General features: G+C 41.4%; 1 protein-coding gene across 6 annotated transcripts in view; it reads left to right on the forward strand.

Moving 5' to 3' along the window:
- The window catches only part of kif21b (kinesin family member 21B), a 77,449-nt gene that overhangs the window by 33,297 nt on the left and 25,570 nt on the right, over positions 1-18,582 (forward strand). For 5 of the 6 annotated variants that reach the window (XM_049572955.1, XM_049572982.1, XM_049572975.1 and 2 more), the window contains exons 7-26: positions 57-172; positions 1,101-1,296; positions 2,360-2,549; positions 2,691-2,754; positions 4,624-4,854; positions 5,740-5,872; positions 5,964-6,102; positions 7,084-7,272; positions 7,406-7,605; positions 7,717-7,824; positions 8,496-8,812; positions 8,981-9,161; positions 9,727-9,930; positions 10,030-10,131; positions 10,944-11,109; positions 12,176-12,236; positions 12,465-12,513; positions 13,255-13,496; positions 15,395-15,463; positions 15,612-15,722. In XM_049572955.1, the coding sequence (XP_049428912.1) occupies positions 57-172; positions 1,101-1,296; positions 2,360-2,549; positions 2,691-2,754; positions 4,624-4,854; positions 5,740-5,872; positions 5,964-6,102; positions 7,084-7,272; positions 7,406-7,605; positions 7,717-7,824; positions 8,496-8,812; positions 8,981-9,161; positions 9,727-9,930; positions 10,030-10,131; positions 10,944-11,109; positions 12,176-12,236; positions 12,465-12,513; positions 13,255-13,496; positions 15,395-15,463; positions 15,612-15,722 (3,068 nt within the window). The remainder of the gene's footprint in view (positions 1-56; positions 173-1,100; positions 1,297-2,359; positions 2,550-2,690; positions 2,755-4,623; positions 4,855-5,739; positions 5,873-5,963; positions 6,103-7,083; positions 7,273-7,405; positions 7,606-7,716; positions 7,825-8,495; positions 8,813-8,980; positions 9,162-9,726; positions 9,931-10,029; positions 10,132-10,943; positions 11,110-12,175; positions 12,237-12,464; positions 12,514-13,254; positions 13,497-15,394; positions 15,464-15,611; positions 15,723-18,582) is intronic. The other variant, XM_049572963.1, reaches the window with a different exon arrangement.

Consider the following 18,582-nt stretch of genomic DNA (forward strand, 5'->3'; position numbering starts at 1 on the left):
ATACTTGAAAACTAGTTTGTGATCATTTTCTAAACGTCTGTGTGTGTGTGTTGTAGCTGGCACTGGGGAATGTGATCAGTGCTTTAGGAGACCAGACTAAGAAGGGAGGGCACGTCCCTTACAGAGACTCTAAGCTCACTCGTCTGCTACAGGACTCATTGGGAGGCAACAGGTACACGCACACACGCACGCACGCACGCACGCACGTACGCACACACACACACACACACACACACACACACACACACACACACACACACTCTTGTACTTCTGTCTTTGTGAGGATCCTTATTGATTTAGTGCATTCCCTAGCCCCTTATCCTACCCTTAACTATCACGACTAAATGCCTAACCCTAACATAAACCCTGCTTCTAACCTGAACCCTAAAAGTCTTAACCCTGACACAGGCCTTTGAAAAAGGTGAGGACCAGCCAAAATGTCCTCACTTTGTAAAAATGTCCTCACTCTGTTGCTAAAATACAGTTTTTGGTCCTCACTGTGCAGCATGCACAAGTGTGCACACACACAGGTACGTACAGAAAAATGATATTATATTTATATTGTAGGAAAAGCATTTAATTCTTGAAAAATCTTAACATTGTGGAAGATTGAGAAGCTTGTTGCATAAAGGGATAGTCATAATTAATCAAGGCCTTGGTGTTCTGTGGAGATGAAACATTCGTCAGTTAATCAAAGAGGGTTGCAAGACAATTTATCACCCTCTATTTTGATAGTCGATAACATTACTGCAATTTTTTTATAGCAATATGCCAAAAATGTTATGGTTCTAGATTCTATAAAATGACGACATGATGCTTTTCTTTGCCATATGCAATTAAATAAGGAAAATTTTTATAAACAAAATGATTTACCAAGAATATAATCAGCAGATGAATAGATAATGAAAATAAACATTTGGTTTAGTTTATTGACCCAAAATACAGAGTTTTAAGCCCACAAACACACCAGACACACTGTTAAGTTGTTAATGCCTGATTATCAACAGAGCTTCTGTTATGTCCATGCTAACAAGACTCCCTCAACATTGTTGTAGTGTATGCACAGTTTTAAACAACCTTTATGTTTCCCTCCTCTCCAGTCGCACAGTGATGATTGCCTGCGTCAGTCCATCAGACCGGGACTTCATGGAGACACTGAACACACTGAAGTACGCCAACCGTGCCCGAAACATCAAGAACAAGGTGGTGGTGAACCAAGACAAGACCAGCCAGCAGATCAGCGCCCTGCGTGCCGAGATAGCCCGACTTCAGCTGGAACTGATGGAGTACAAGGCGGTGAGAGATGGATGGGACATTGCGGGGGAGAGAAATGAAAAAAAGGTTTAAAAAGATAAAGATGAGGAGGTGCTCAGAGAAAAAGATAAAAGGGGCTGAATGACAGGGGGGAAGAGATGAGTAATGAAAAGTGGCACGTTGAAGAAGAGAGACAACACATGGCTGTCAGTGTAAGTGATGCAATGAGGCGGTAAGAGAGTTCTGACATGATGGATGAAATTGAGAACAATAACTGAGCAGAAGAAGAAAAAAGACAACACTAATAGGAGTAAGAGAAGATGGTCTTGGAGGGCGAGTTAGAAAAGCACAGGCCATGTCTGCAGCAGCAGCGAATTACTATATCAAATTAAAGATCCTTACTGGCAGACACACATCCATTTATATCTTTACTATAGTGCATGTATAGAGAAGATTAATCGGTGCAACGACAGCATTTCCCAAAGTAATGCAGAGACAAATTGATCCTGTAGCTGAATGTGCACTGTGTAACGTGGTTTACCTAATATAAACCATTATACATTAAGAAGACTGGAGAGTGAAGGATGATACAAGAAAGTGTGACAAGAAATAGGCAGAAAATTCAAAGAAAGTCTGTAAGGAGTCTCCATTTTTTCATCGGCTTTGACCTCCAGGGCAACAAGAAGTGAGCAATCATTTAGCAGGGTTGTCAGTCTATTATGCGATTAAGGGGGTTACTACAGTTACTAGAGGGAGGGCGAATGCGTGACTATGGCGAGGGACTGCGAGCTGACCTCGATGTGGTAATAAGGGATGTGATGTGACTGGAGTCTGGAAGTAATGGAGTGTTGGATTGGTGGAGGTAATGATGTCTGCGGGCTGTGGCTGGATTAAATAGTGACTCTCTGTTTCCAAGCTTAACAACAGGATTTTTTCTGCGTTAAGCATTCAGAATACAACAATAGCTGCTTGAAGAGCCACGGGCAGACCAACTCGCTTAAACAATGGCATTGTGTTTGGCTGGACTGCAGCATCAAGTGTATACAAGAGTGTGGTTTTACAGTACTGAGGGTCGTTGTTATTCACTGTTTGCGTCTCCGTGCAGGGGAAGCGTGTGGCCGATGAGGATGGTTCAGAAGGCTACAGCGACCTGTATCAGGAGAATGCCATGCTGCAGAGAGAAAACGACACACTGCGCCTCAGGGTGAAGGCCATGCAGGAGACCATTGACCACCTCAATACACGTGTGACTCATCTGCTGGCCAATGAGGTCAGCACTCTGCTGACCAAGTCAAGTACGTGAGGGAGATATTTAACTGTTTAAAATGTTTAAATACTACATGAACTCTATTTCTCTTGAGTCTCAAATCTTACTTTGATCTTATTGAATTGAGTGCTTCCTGTGACCTTAGCCTTCTTCTACCTTTGTCCTAAAGGTGAGGGCAACGAGGAGATTGGGGCTTTAATCCAGAACTACATCCGAGAGGTTGAAGAACTTCGGTAAGAACTCTAAACCTTTATTTACAGCCATCACTTGTAGTCTTACACTGAAACCCCACTGAAATTATCAAACCTGATACTGATGGGACAGTCATTACTTTACAGACTTTTTTAAAATTTGGTCTACAATACACAGTATCAGTAATATGATAAACATATAAATTTATATATATGAGCAAAATCTGATAGACATTGTCCTGATTGCAAAAAGAGAGAAATAAATAAATAAACCCACAATAAAACAAAAAAAATTCCAAAAGACAGTAATAACCAAGATAGACAAAACTAACAAAGGTTGCAGTTACAAAGCCACACAACTGGTTAAATAAGTGTGTGATAAAGGCTTCTGTACTTTGAAGAATGTCATTAGCAAATCTCGTTCTCTTGAAGTTCTATTTCAAAAATTCTGACCTGACTTTGGAAATTTCTTTTAAGGAACAGCTGACTTTATGGGAAATACACTTTTTGCTGAGAGTTAGCTTAGATGATCCATACTACCTTAATTTCTGTCCTATAAAGATCTAGTGTGTAGGATTTAGTGGCATCTGTAGTAGTGATATAGCAGAAGTTAAACTTCCTGTTGTCCAAATGCATAGGTGAACTACGGTGGCCGACACAATAAACGCAAATGGCCCCATCTACAGGCAGTGTTTGGTTTGTCTGTTCTGGGCTACTGTAGAAACAACATAATGGACTCTGGCAGAGAATTCACTTCGTATGTTGATATAAATAGCTCATTCTAAGGAAACGAAAACACAACGATTCTCAGTTTCAGAGATTATAATTATAATTGATTATAAACTAATTAAAACATAGATATGAATATTATATTCAATTTCTGCCAATAGATGACCCTAAATCCAAAACACTGGACCTTTCAATATGCCAGTGGAGCCAGTATCCAGTTTGCTAAGCTTAGCACAAAGTCTGGAAACAAAGGGAAACAGCTAGCTTGGCTCTTTGTGTAGGTAAAAAGTCCATTTACCAGCACCTCTAAAGCCCAGTAATTACTACATTAAATCTTGTTTAATTCGTACAAAAACAGACATCTAAAAATGGCAGAATTTTGTTACCTTTTGGACAGAGCTTGGCTAGCTGTTTCTCCCTCCTTGTTTGAATGCTAAGCATGCTAAGCTAACCATCCCCTGCCTGTAGCATCATATTGACCTGACAGACACAAGATCGGTATCAGTTGTATGATCTAGCTTTGCCACAAGAATGCAAGTGAGCATATTTGCCAAAATAGGATCTATTTCTGTTTAGTTGCATTTTCTAAATCAACAAATCCTACCTTTAAAGTAAGACTTTTGCATTTAATGAGACAATTATGGTGTAATAACAAATTAGACAAGCAAAGAGTTGTATGGTCAATTAACTTACTCAGTAATGTCATTTACACAGATATATTTTTCTGAAGTCTGAAGGCTGTCGAGATAAAACCCCTGAGTGTGTTGATTTGAACAAGGGCTCATTTTATTGCCTATGGTGAAGAAGAATGTGTTATTTCTTCTCTCAAAAGTTTCATAATGGGGCGTCGGTAGCTTAGTGGATAGTGCTGGTGCCCCATGTATAGAGGTGATGCCTCGCTGCAGGAGTTGCGAGTTCGACTCCAGCTTGCAACCCCTTGCTGCATGTCGTCCCCCCCACTCTCTCTCTCTCCCCACTTCACAATCCTCACTCTGTCCTGTCCATTAAAGGCAAAACAGCCCAAAAAACAATCTTTAAAAAAAAAAAAAGTTTCATAATGATCAAAAAAAATTAGCACTTATAATTAGTTTGTGATAAGTCAGTTTTCCCCTTTCTCAGAGCCAGGCAGACAGAAACTATGAATTAATAACTTTTTCTCACCGTCTCCTCTTTGTCTGTCAGAACCAAACTCCTTGAGAGCGAGGCCATGAATGAGTCATTGCGACGGCAGGTGGCCCGACTTTCTTCGCGTTCCCCATTCCCTCAATCCACTCTCAGTCCTGCCCCCGGCCACCCCCCTGGCTCCTCCCCTGCTCCTATGTCCATGGAGGCTGAAATGACGGACGTGTTACGCAGGGCCAAGATGGACATCGAGAGGCTGAAGAAGAAGGAGAGGAGGCAGAGGAGAATGAGGTGAGGAGAGGAGGACACATTTGAAAAGTTACTTCATATTTATGTGCTAGTTAGAAAAACCTTTATCCAGAAGAGTCCACAGAGTTCCAGGAAGCTTTCTTGTCCTTTTGTATCCAAACATCTGAGCTTGATGTAAATTTAATTTCTCATGCGTCCCTCTAAGCCCTTGTTAGTGAACCTGTGCATGTTTTAAAAGCCAAGTGAGCATGATGAGTACATTACTGTTCATGCCCATATACTTCTCCCTCCTCACTGCTTCTCCCCTCCAGCTTAAGAGCCACATCACAAGTCGATTAGTGCTTTGGGACAGCCAGCTTCTGAATAGAATTGGGATGCAGCCAGTGCTGAGTAGTAACGCTGGCTCAGACGCAAAAGGGTCTAATTCAGTCGGCCAGTGGGTCATGAGAGAGGAGAGTACACAGCCTAACAGGCTAATTGAGGTTTAATGGGATAGGGATGGAGGTGGACGGGAATTTAGAGATGGGATGGGTGATGAGCAGAGTGGCTGTAAATGAAGGAGCAAAGGGGCGAATAAAATTGGCAATAAAATGTTAAGAGCTAAAAGGGCAAGACGAGGGGGTAGATGAGCTGAGGAAGACTTTGCTAATGACTTCAGAGGTCTGATTTTGACGTGAGTACATTGCTTGGCAACACTCCCAAAGCCTTAATGGTGGTTGTTAGGAGTGTGTGACATCTAAATTACATGAAAGAGTGTGTTTGTTATAACTGGTAATGGACAGAAAACACTCATGCTGCTGCAGTGGAATTGGATAGACCACTAACCACAGGTGAAAATGGTCCAGGAGAAGAATATGATACAAAATATATTTACAAGTGATATTATTTATGTGTTTTCTCAACAATCGGGCTTTTCTCCTCCTGTAGTCCCGAGCTGGAGAAAGGTATGAAGAAACGAGTCAAGCTGCACACTCATGAGAATGGAGAGAACGGGCAGAGTGGTGAAAACGGACAAAATGGACAGAATGGAGAGATCGATTCAGACGACAATTACACCGAGGTAAGGCACACATGTTGGCATTGATTTGTGTTTAAAATAATAATAAAAAAACACGACAAAGTGTGATGTATCTGTGTGCTTCTGTGTGTAGGACATCATGTCTCCACTGCAGGAGGAAAGCGGCTGCGATGAAGATGAGGGGGAGGATGAAGAGGAGGGCAGGGAGGAGGAGGACGGGTTTGACAGTGATGAGAGCCTGGTGGATTCAGACTCAGACTCTGATGAGAAAGGTGTGTTTCTGACAGCTGCTGTTACAAAATGACCAGGCCAGTTTAACCTTTTGTGCACTGTTTTTAGCTGCATAGTTCTATAGATAGCAATGTCTGTCTGTCTGTCTGTCTGTCTGTCTGTCTGTCTGTTGGTCGGTAACTATCTCAGCAACTATTGAATATAATGCCATGAAATTTTGTCCAGACATTCATCGTGCCCAGAGGATGAATCCCAATGACTTATGTGATTCCTTTATTTTTACTCCAGCGCTTCCAGCTGGTAATTTTTTTATTTATCCAGTGAAATATCTGAAACATCTATCAGACAAATTAGCACAAAGTCTTGCACAGATATACTTTTTTAAATAATATAAATAAAATTGATTGATTGATTGATTGATATACATGATTTCTAAGTGATGTATCATAATGACCTTTGAGATCCCCTGACTTCCCCTCCCCGCCATCAAAGGGTCTAAATTTCAACGTATTTACCGTTTATGACCAAATCTTTGCAAAACTAATCACATTTCCATCAGCCTCAGCTGTGCTTTGTGTTTAGAGCTAATTAGCAAACCTTTGTATCTACAACATGCTAAACTAAGATGGGGAATATGTTAGCATGTTGATGTTAGCATATAGCTCGAAGCACTGCTGCGCCTAAGTAAATACAGCCTCACAGAGAGAGAGTAAGGATATTATGCAGTTTGCCAGATGACTGACAGTGAAGAGAGCTGGAGATATTTTATATTGTAGAGCTGAATTTGAATCTGCAGTCTTATGGGCGGTCTCTGAAAGAAGCACAAAGAAGCAACACATGAATCAACCAGTGCCTAAGGCTTAGGTTTGATGTCAGTCAGAATAAAAAAAAGGCGATAAATTAAGTCTGGCAGCTTGTTTTTGACTTCCTGCTATTTATTTCATCATCCTAAAAAAGTTATATTAACTCCTCTTTAAGCTCTTCTTTGCACTCTGTCTGACCTTGTCCCCTCCAACCCACAGCCAACTTCCAGGCAGACCTGGCTGACCTGACCTGCGAGATCGAGATTAAACAGAAGCTGATAGACGAGCTGGAGAACAGCCAGCGGAGGCTGCTGATGCTGAAGCTGCAGTACGAGGAGAAGCTCATTCTGCTGCAGAACAAGATCCGAGACACTCAGCTGGAGAGGGACCGTGTACTGCAGAATCTGAGTGAGTTCATGCATCATGGGACGTGTAGTTTATACTGATGGTTGGGTACTTTCTGATCAGTAGAAAAGTAAAGTGTCATTAAAGGTCAAGCATCCTGACAACAGGTTGTTAACGTTATTACATGGCTACACAGTGTCCATGGAGAACTACACGGAGGAGACGGCCAACCGGATCAAGCAGGACTACGAGAAACGTCTTAAGGAGATGAACCGAGACCTGCTGAAGCTACAGGCGGCACAGAAAGAGCATGCCCGTCTCCTCAAAAACCAGGGGAGGTACGAGCGGGAGCTGAAGAAACTCCAGACAGAGGTCAACGAGATGAAGAAAGCCAAGGTAGGAGGAGAAGAAGAGTGAGGGGGGAGGAGCGGGAGCATGGATAAACAAGATTGTTTCAGCAGTAACACTAGTGCAGTTTAAGAAGCCTGACCTCACTGCTGTTTCCAGGTGATACTGATGAAGCAGATGAAGGAGGAGCAGCAGAGGAGGAGGATGGTGGAGGCAAAGCGGAACCGTGAGATCGCTCAGCTCAAGAAGGAGCAGCGACGACAAGAGGTCAGACTGCATCTGTGTGTGTTTTTTAGGACAGAGATATTCAGCACTGCTCCATTCTTCTGAAACATTTAGCACAGTTACATATTTGCTCCAGTGCTTCAGCTCCCTCTGATGATACACACAGAAATAGAGATACTGGGAGCTAGGTGACACCATATGAGCAGTGTTATATATAAGCCTGTTTCGTCTATGTTATAGCTGTTATCAACATTGTCCAATTTTTGATTTAACTCCTGTGTTTAAAGAATGATTCATGCTGATGAGTTGGTGTATATGGCTTGCATTGCTCCATCTGTTTGTCAGCCTGGCATTTTAAAAGCCTGATTTATGTTTCATCGTGTACATTCTGCTCACAGATTGTTGGGATTACTTTTATGTTTTAAAGATTAGCACACACCCTAAATGTATTCATTTCCATCTTTATTTGTTTTCCCTGGAGGAGAGTGCTTATTAATGAGCATGGAAACAGTAACACCGTCACACTGTGGGCCTCATTCGTAATCCTTTTATTTAGGGTTTCGTCTGAAATCTTAAAATCCTCTCATGATCAACACTTTGTAAGCCTGTTGTTCAAAAAGCGGTCACGTTCGGCTAAAAAAATGTTGAAAAAAAACATAAACGAGGACTGAATAACAAATTAAAGACCTGTTTGTCTCCCTGCTGGCTATCAGTACCAGATTCGAGCGCTGGAGTCTCAGAAGCGGCAGCAGGAGCTGGTGCTGCGCAGGAAGACCCAGGAAGTGACTGCCCTGCGGCGCCTCACCAAGCCCATGTCAGACCGCGTGGCCGGGCGTGTGGCCCGCTGGAACCAGACTCCTCCAGTTACGGACTCTGGAGCTGAGTTATCGGCCAGCACTACTGCAAGCAGCTCTGAACCCGAGACTGGGAGGACTGTGAGTGGGCTGGTGAGACAGTGGAACAACAAAAACAATGTGTTCGGATACATGGCAGAGAGTGAAGGGAGCATGGATGGAACCAGGGTCATTGGGTAAGATGGGTTGATGCACTCAATGTATAACCTCAAGACATACACTTTAAAAAGCAACTGTACACTACTGACCAAGCTCCAAACATCAGACAGACACAGTTAGTGACGAGCTGTTATTTTATTTAGGTTCTTAAAAAGTTCCTCTCCTCTCCCTTTATCTCCTCTCAGCAGTAGGAAGAAGTTGCAGCGTAAGCCAGCAGGCCTGGGTGTTGGAGCTGCGAACAGAGCTGGCAGCATCTCCAAGTCTGCGCGTCAGAAGTGGCAAGCACTCGAACATCGCATTATGGACATTGTCATGCAGAGAATGACAATCGCAAATGTAGAAGCTGACATGGATCGCCTTATCAAGGTAGGCTCGGCCTTCACAGGAAATCAGTGATGAGTAAGGTGGCGTTGTTTTGGGATTTTACCTGGTTTAGTGTCTGTAGAGTTAAACCAACTTGAGAGGGCATGGACAAGTGTTTTGTGATACAATTAGCCAAAAGCAATATACACTTTGAGATGTGCAGCTATATTAGCAGTGATTAAAATCAAACATGAGGAATCAAAATTATACGTGTCCATTGTAGTGGCAGCAGCAGCAGCAGCACTAGGTTACATGTTAGTGACTTTTCGGCTCGCATCATCTCAGTATTGTACAACTGAAACCACAGTGAGTGAAGCTCTTCCTCCTTCTGTCAAAGACAGACTGTTAAAATTAGATGGAGAACAGTCCTTTTATATGAATCTGTAAAACATTAGAGCATATATTAAAATATGTTTGTTCAGTTTGTATTGCACTTAAAGTAAATAATGTTTTCAAATGTTGAAGTCACCCCTATTTTATTTCCTTATCCCTGACACTTGCCAATGTTTTAGAAAGTATCGCTCTGACTGTTTTTGCTGTGTGGGCATTTGTGTTTTCGATGAGTCAGAAGCGAGAGGAGCTGACAGTCCAGCAGGAATCACTCTCACATAAGAGGGAGGTACTCATGGCAGATGGGGAGGGACCAGAAGCAGAGGATCGCCTCCTCCAGGAAATTAACGAGGAGATTGAGGTGCTGAACGCCAACATAGACTACATCAACGACAGCCTGTCTGACTGCCAGGCCACCATTGTACAAATAGAAGAGACCAAGGTATGAACACACACACATGCACACACAGCAATGCTGTTCTCCCACTGTAAGAAGTGACAGGAGGCCTCTAATTATGACTCTGATGGTGTTTTCCTGCAGGACGAGCTGGACTCAGTGGACACCTCAGTGGTGATCAGTTCCTGCTCTCTGTCTGAAGCGCGCCACCTGCTGGACCACTTCCTGAAGGCTTCCATAGACAAAGTGAGTTTTCGTTCACAGCCACTGAAGTAAAATCAGTGTTGCTGAACTATTTAAATCTGCACTCTTGGAGATGTGAAAGAAAATATGGCGCTATAACAACAACAAAAACAGACATAAAAGCATATACACACCTATTTTAAGTGTTTAAAGACAATAAACTAAAAGTGCTTTTTACTGTTATCATAAGATGCCATTGGCAAGCAATTTATATGTGTTGGTGTTGCAATGCCTCAACAGTCAGGTGCACTTAATATATGGATTATGCTGCCATCTAGTGGTTTCTTTTTGTTAGGCAAACTGTTGTCTGGGGTGTATTTCTCAGTACAAACAAAAATCAATAATCACCATGCAGACAGTTAAAACACTCTATTTACTAGGTTGTCTCATTTCCTGTTGTGTGATTAAAGGGGAACTAGTATGCTAATGTTTAGATTTATACTTGTATTTTGAGTGTCTACTAGAACATGTTAGCATGTATTTATGGCCACAAAAGCCCAGTCTACTCTCATTAGTCTTCATCTCTGAGAATTATGTGTTTTTAGTGGCTCTGCAGCATCATTGCAGCCAATGGAACAACTGTAACAGAGAACTGCAGTACTTTCTACCGTGAAAAATCACCAGTAAAGGCTTCAACCAGACATGTTCCAGCAGGGATATGACCTGAAATGGAAGAGAAATCAGTAGTATTATATGCCCCTTTATTACCAAGTCTAAACATTGAATGCTATAGCACTCTGTATGTGTATGTGTGTGTGTGTGTGTGTGTGTGTGTATTACCACTTCTGATTTGTCTGGTCACTGTGTGCACGCAGAGTTTACAGGTGGCTCAGAAGGAGGCTCAGATCCGACTACTAGAGGGTCAGCTGAGACAGACAGATGTGATTGGCTCATCTCACAATCACATAATCCTTGATGCCCTGCGAGAGAAGGCCGAATACATCCCTGAACTCCAGGCGCTCATTCACAATGTACAGCAGGGTGAGTGGTGCTTTTTTTGTTTGTGTTTGGGTCTGAGTGACAGTGTGGAAGACTTCATACTGTATGTTCCCTTGTTTTAATCAGCGTTGGAGAATAAATTAAAACTGAAACTGCAGTGACACTGGAAAATATGGTTGTAGATGAGGTTGCGCCACTGACAGACTTACAGGGAAGCACTGTATGTTAGAGTGTGAAAACCTGACCTGAGCCCGAAGGGACCTGTCAGGACCTGTCGGGACCTGTTGGGACCTGATGGGCTGGGTTCAGACAAATATTTACAAATGATGTTTGGGTCAGATTTGGGTGGGATTCGAGTAAGGGTTAGCTCAAGTTCTTTTTTTTTTTATAACTTAAATTTTTATTGAGTTTTCACATGCATATAGACAAAACAATACAGCAAACAAGGTACAAATTAAAATAACAATAGTAATAACACTAACAAACTGTCTGGAGATGAGCCACTATTGAGTCCACTGTTCCATTTTGTTCAGTTGGTGTCACGTCTGATATAAATACAAATACATTCTCTTTGACTCTCAAAAGGTATGTCAATTTTTCCATAACAAAGATTTCCTGGACAATTTCCAACCACTGTTCCTGTCTTGGGATATTTACACTGAGCCAGTTTCTTGTGACTGCTTTCTTACTTGCTGCGAGTAATATTTTAGTCAAGTACAGATCTTCTTTCATTACAACCTTCTTAATATTCCCAAGATACATCACTGGACAAGTATTTGGGATTTCATATCCCAAGACATTTTTTACAACTAAATTAACATTTTTCCAGTATATCCTCATTTTTGTACAGTTCCAGAAGATGTGTACATGGTCTGCCTCCACACTCCCACATAGTCTCCAGCAGTTTTGTTGTATAGCAAGTTGCCTAGATTTTATTTTTGGTGTCATAAAATAGCGAGTTAGGTTTTTCCAGCAGAACTCCCTCCATATCAGTGGATTTGTAGAAGCTCAAGTTCTTTTTAATGAAAACAGAGTGCAAAAACAAATAAAAATGATGGATCCACTGTCTGTGTTGGGCTGACAAGTTGCATGTTTTGTGTGCTTCCAGAAAATGGCTATGCCAGCACCGATGAGGAGCCGTCTGAGTTCAGCCAAGCCTCTGACAGCAGGTGAGACTGTTGTTGTCACAGAAGTGACAGAAGTCACAGAACCCCTGTCTTTTTGCCCTAAACCATTTTTAAAAAGTATCTACTGTACCACAATGCACCAAAGTTGCTCTTATTTTGCAAAAAACAGTGTTTATCCTGGGAAACTTTCATCTGAAAATGTATTCCATTTCTCATTAAACTCTGTATCCATGTGTATTTCTCTAACTCTCATTTCCTCTCTTTCTACAGTGTATCTCAGATGAAAGAATCCAACAGCCAAGATGATTTCAAAATAAAGGTACAGCTGGTCTGTGTTACAGATTTAAATCCACACTCTTTCTGTTTACACAACAAACACGTCCTTTCTCCAGATTTCTTAAATCCAGATTTTAATGACTTCAATCCTTTATATCTCAGAATAGCTCTATGTGCTCAAACCATCAGGTAGTGCTGCGTCTGGCAGTATCCAAGCCTGTCAGACCTTTATGAATCATGATGATGCTGCATGTTGTCAGAAGACGTTAGTAGATTTGCTGTAGTGATTGTGTTTGGACCCTTGCTCTAATTTTCAATGTCAACACACATGCCACGGTTTGTCTGTCAGAGCAGCTGCTATTTGAGTTAGAAACCATGAGGTGGCAGTATAAGCAAACACTTCAAATTCTTCCATTTCCTAAAGCTTGGTTTGATATTCTGAGGAGGAACCCCTGATCTGACACCAATCCCCCTTATCCTCTTGTTAATGCTGTGTTCTCTGTCCTTTATTGATTTTTTTCTTTATCCAGCGTTTATTTCACCACCACAATGGCCACTCTCATTTCTAGTGTGTTTGTTTCCCTGTTTTTATATTCTCTTTGCTCGTTTCCCCGCTGAATGAAATTTTCAGGCAGCGTTCTTAATTTCCTCTTGTGCCTTAATTAAATTCAATCTTTATCTTTATTTTATGTCTCAGTTTTTCATATCCCGCCGTCCTCCTTTCTCATTTCATTCTGTCCTCTGTGGTCCTCTGTAACACAAATGGTGCAATTTTTTCAACCAGATGGAGCCTCGTCTGTCGGCTCAGATGAAGGCAGTGTCTGCGGAGTATCTGGGTCCCATCCTGGACTTGTCGGGTGGCAAGCAGCAGCACATCACCAAGTCTCTGGCCTCGCTTACGGATATCCAGGAGGATGGCATGAGCCTGGGGACAGCGAGTCTTGGGCTCAGCTTGGCCCTACGAGACCCTTACCACAGGGACAGGGCGTCCCGCACCATCAGCCTGCCTGTCAGGGGACACACCTTGTAAGTGACTCATAATGAAGCTAGGGCAAAGCAGCTTTATTTATGTAGCATATTTTAAACACACAGGCAGTTCAAAGAGCTTTACAGATGGCAATTAGTAAAGAAAAAAATGAATAAAATCAATTAAAGTGGAATAAAATTTAAAAAATGAAATCAAAACAAAATAAACATATATAAAATTGAATAAAATACACATAGAATAGACCAGAAATATAGTTTCAGTGCAGTGATAAGTTGTTATCTGCCCTAAATGCAACAAAGGAAATAAAAGTACAGCAGAGAAATTAGTCAATAAAAGGCACAGGAGATTTGGCAAGACATATTTTAACTGTTACCAGGAAGGGGGAATGATTGAGTTTTGGTTCTTATATTTTAGCCATGTTGAATTTGACAAAACCTCACAAGTAACTACTAGTATTTCAGAACCACTTCAGTGGTCCCCAGCATTTTTTAGTCTGATGCACCCCCACAGGCCTGTCAGATGAGCTCAAGTATCTCTTCATTAACATTATATTTACCTAACTACTGGATCTGTGTGTTAGTTACTTTAAGGTATCTGTTTGGGCTTTGTACTGTAAGCACTGTAAATTGTGTTCAGGTCTAACAGCCGACAAAGTATGTGGACAGACATTTAATGAAATGGTAACTTCTATTTTGACAAACCATGGCTACTATACCAGAGATTTTGAAAAGACTAAAATAAGTGCTGGTTGACGGCTCAGATACATCTTGAATTAAACACTGGCTCCACAGTATACGAGAACCAAGAGTTGTTCACATTTTATCGCCTTCTTACAGTCCCCTCCATGTTTACTGTCTGCCAAGTTTGCTGCTTCCTGTTTGGTGTTGGAAAGCATGCAGCTATTGGTTATTGACAATGTTCACAGCACTGAGCTTCTCTATTTGCATGAGCCGAGACTAAAAATGTAATAATATGTAATATAAATGAAATATTATTAAACATGTCTGATATTGTTAGAACATTAAGACATGTAAAAGACTGACTTAAAACAGTCGGGACTGAGTTATATGACAACCTAACACCAAACAATGGAGATAATGGGAGTGCGCCACAGCTCTAGCAAAACTCTCATGAGTTTAGTTCGACATTGGAAATTTGTCTGTGTCAGTGAAATCACTTGAAAAGTCGTTTGATTAAAGTCAGTTATTAGCTTGAGCTTGGTGCCTGCAGAAGTACTCTCTGGGGTACAAGTACCTCTGGTTAGGAATCACTGCTCTGCTGTGTGGGACAGCAGGGTGACCTGTCTCCTATCACACAACCTCATCTCAAATCCCTGTGTCGGTAAATATTTGTTCTGCTGAAGTGCCCTTGAGCAAGACGAAGAGCAGAGTCATTGAATGCCAGTGAGCTGAACTGGAACCTTTCTGACGATTTAAGCATAAAACAAGAGATAAACAAACAGGCAGGATAGAAACATAAGGATAATTGCATAACCATACACCCTGTGGAATATCACAGTCAACGAGAAAAAAAAACCCATCTCTTTGCAATGCATTTCCTGATAATGGAGACACAGTCATCAAGAGTTTTTGAGTCATTTTCCTACTGCACACTTCCAAATGAACAAGCAGTGGAAAGCTGCCAGAGGCCTGATGTGTTTTTGGGTTATAAAACTGCTTCAGGGAGAGAGAAGATGAAGCCAATGAAATTTGCATCAGTCCTCGGGGATGGGAAGGTTGGTTATGTGTGATTATTTGATATTTAAAGAAATTAGTCTGCCAGTTGCTTTAGTCTGCTAGAAATGCTGTTAAATTGCTTAAAACCCTTGTTCTGCATAGATTTCCAACATAGATGTGTATCATCCTCCTGTGCACTCCCCTGAAGATTTGCTTAGTTTGCTTTTGTGTGTGTGTGTGTGTTTGTATGTGTGTGTCAGTCCCAGGCAGTCTCGAGGTTATGACACTTCCCCTCTAACAAGGAGGAAATCTTACGACCGCGCGTACAGGTACATGCATTGTAATGCTCACAGTGAAGCTACTTTGTTGGCAGACTGATCACATTTTTTGACTGTGTAATGTAATTTTCAAACTCCCTCCTTGTTAACTTGTCCTTTTCTTATCCTTAACCTTCCTCACCCTCCCGCCCCTCATCAGGCCCACTGACGGCTACACTCCCCCGTCCTCCCCTCCTCTGAGGACAAGGAATGACCGCAATGTCTTCTCTAGGCTCACCAGCAACCAAACCCAAGGTTCTGCTCTGGACAAGTGAGTACACTCTTGCACACATACGTCCATTCACACAATGATTCTTGTCCTTTTCAATTCAGCCTCACTTTGAACCATTCTTTTCTTCTCCTCCATGGTGTAAGATCTTTACCGACCCTGTAGATAGGCTGAAGGTCAGGCCTTTTGAGAGGAAAGTGCTTTTGTCCACGGTGTAGATGTAAGAGTGTGCTATTCCAACAGTTTATGCTTGGATGAATCCCACTCTTAGACAAAAAGACTTTTCATCTGGCATTAATGTATTTCCTGGGAGGACAGATGGTGCAAACATTCAGGTGCTGAGTGCACTTCTGAAGCATTGAAGATCTAATCATCCACACCACAACCACAGGCTGCATTTAGCAACACTGACAGCAAGGTGTAATTGCAGTGCATTTCCAATCGACATATAGGAGTTACCAGGAGACAAATGCAAATTAGAAGGGAAGCAATTCAGATACAAACATCATCTATAGAAGAAATAAACAAGATGTGGTGTGATATGTCTGTTTTCAGATGACGTGATGTGCATGATAATGATGATGATTTGCATATGGGCAAGAGACAGAGAAATCATCTTGTACAATCTAATCTCATCCAATAAAAAAACAGCCCTGCGATAAATCTTATCTCGTAATATTCAGGTTTGCTGACACTGTGTCAGGGAGAATTAGATTCAAAGGTATGGTAATTTTTGAAGCTGTCATTAGTCGCGGTGTCCAAGTGGCCTGTTTTTAATGTTATTTCATCCTATTTACATACTTAAAGGTTAAAAGAATGTTATAAATAAGTGTGTGGTCCAGCTACATCAGATGGAGACACAGTATGGATATGAGATGCATGTTGTTGTTGTCAGCTGCAAAGGTGTCTGGAATGAGCAACTGGCCTTTTTTCTCTTCCTGTTCCCAATCAATTGCAGCTTTCCGCTCTGACAAATGTCAGCAGTTAATTTCAGCCAGCGTTTGGCTGGGCTCTAAAGTTATTTGTTTTGTAATCTTTATAAATCCGGAACATTTCTCAGCTTTATTGACCCTTAATTGTTAGCGAGAATGCTGTGTGAGATGAGTTAGGGTGTTGTGTTTGTGCGTGTGCTGTATGTGTGAATATTTGTGTGTTGGAGCCTGTGGGTCCTCATTATCTGGAGCAGGGGTAGGTAAATGAGTTGGCTCTTGTCATCTTTCCATGCAGCTGTTGTGATTGGTAGCCATTTTGAATTAACTGTGGGTGGCATTGTGGAGGGATATTTATGTTTAGGGTTGCGTTTGTAGCTCCCACAGGAGAAGCCTTCATAAAGAGCATGATGCAGAAGGATGAAATGTTTTGTTGTGGCAAACATTTACATCGTTGACATCTGATGGAAGGTATTAACAGCATTTTGTCATTTGCACCTTTTTTAAGTGAGGTTTTGTGTGGGTAAATGTTTTGTTTACAGAAGGAAACACTGGTTACAACGATTTTCCCCCAGTGATTCATCATTTAAACTATCATTTTCACTTTGTTTGGTTTCATTGCCCTGACATTACTGACACTGACCTAACTCTGACACTTAATTCATCATCACAAGCATAAGTGCAAAGCCAAATGAGGCCAATTTATTAAAAAATAATTAGAAAGCCGGTCTGAATCGTCTGCATGAATTCTGTGTAATTGAGTGTCAAATGAGAAGCTGTCTGCTATGCAAAGAAAGAAGATGGTGATGTTCTCAAGTGCATCCTTGCTTCAAGTTCACAAAACCTATTAAAAATGCAATAAGAGTTTTTCTTTCTTTTTTTTTTTTTGCAATTGTGATGGTATGGATGCATTCTGCTCCTGTTTTTCAAGCGATTTATGTCTGAACAGATTGGTTGCCTACGAGACAGGGATCAGGCCTTTGACACAGATTTGAAAGACACATGAGAATGAGGAAAAATGAAAGTTCTCTTGTTGTCTGATGGGTACAGAGGCTTTGAATCCCAGAACCATTTTTTAATCTTCACATTACATTTGCACCCTCCGAAACCAATGAATTTTAAAAGGATTTTGTCTTGAGAGTCTGAAAGAATAAGCGAATATCACTATGCTAATAGCCACTGTGGCCAGCAGTAAATAAATACCAAGAAATGGAGGAATTTCTGTCACCCTTTAACACTGTTGTTCCCTCCAGACGTATCCAGAATCATTTTGTTTTATTATTTCATGCTCAGAGTATAAAGCACAGGCTCTCTTGGTGACAAACCTGAGGCTGTAAAATATTTATAATATAATAACACTTTTATTGCACTGTTACACACAGTAGAGCTACAGTATTGGTGTGGTCTGGATTTTTCCCTCGACAGCTTTGAGCAGGCCCGCCTGTGAGTTGGACTGACAATGTTATCCTCCATTCTGGATTTTCCCCCGTTAACCCTGATTGCAGCCCCTTGTATTCTTTTCTGCACTAATTCCCTGTATATGGCTGGAAAGGGTAGACATGGGAGCTGACACTAGCACCAGAGGAGTCATACATGGAGGCTACAAAAATGTAGAAATTGTAATGCGCAGTTCTTTGACCTCTGTGTATGATTATCCTGGCATCAGTGTTTCCTCCTTGACTACTTCCTTCTTTCTGTCAGTACCTGTTTCTGTCTTGTTCAATGAATAGTTTGACAGTTTGGCAAATATGCCTTTGAGAGTTAGATCAGAGGCTTGATACCACTTTAGTGTCTGTACCCCAAATATGAGGTACAGCTAACAGTCAGCTAACTTAGCTTAGCATAAAGACAGGAACAGGTAACAGAATCCTGCTTTGTCCGAAAGTAATAAAAACACTTCTAAAGCTCAATAACGAACAAGTCTTGTTTATCCTGTAGAAAACGTTGTAAATATGACAAGTTGTGGTCATAGA

The sequence above is a fragment of the Epinephelus fuscoguttatus genome, linkage group LG1, assembly GCF_011397635.1.
Source record: "Epinephelus fuscoguttatus linkage group LG1, E.fuscoguttatus.final_Chr_v1".
Classification (NCBI taxonomy): domain Eukaryota; kingdom Metazoa; phylum Chordata; class Actinopteri; order Perciformes; family Serranidae; genus Epinephelus; species Epinephelus fuscoguttatus.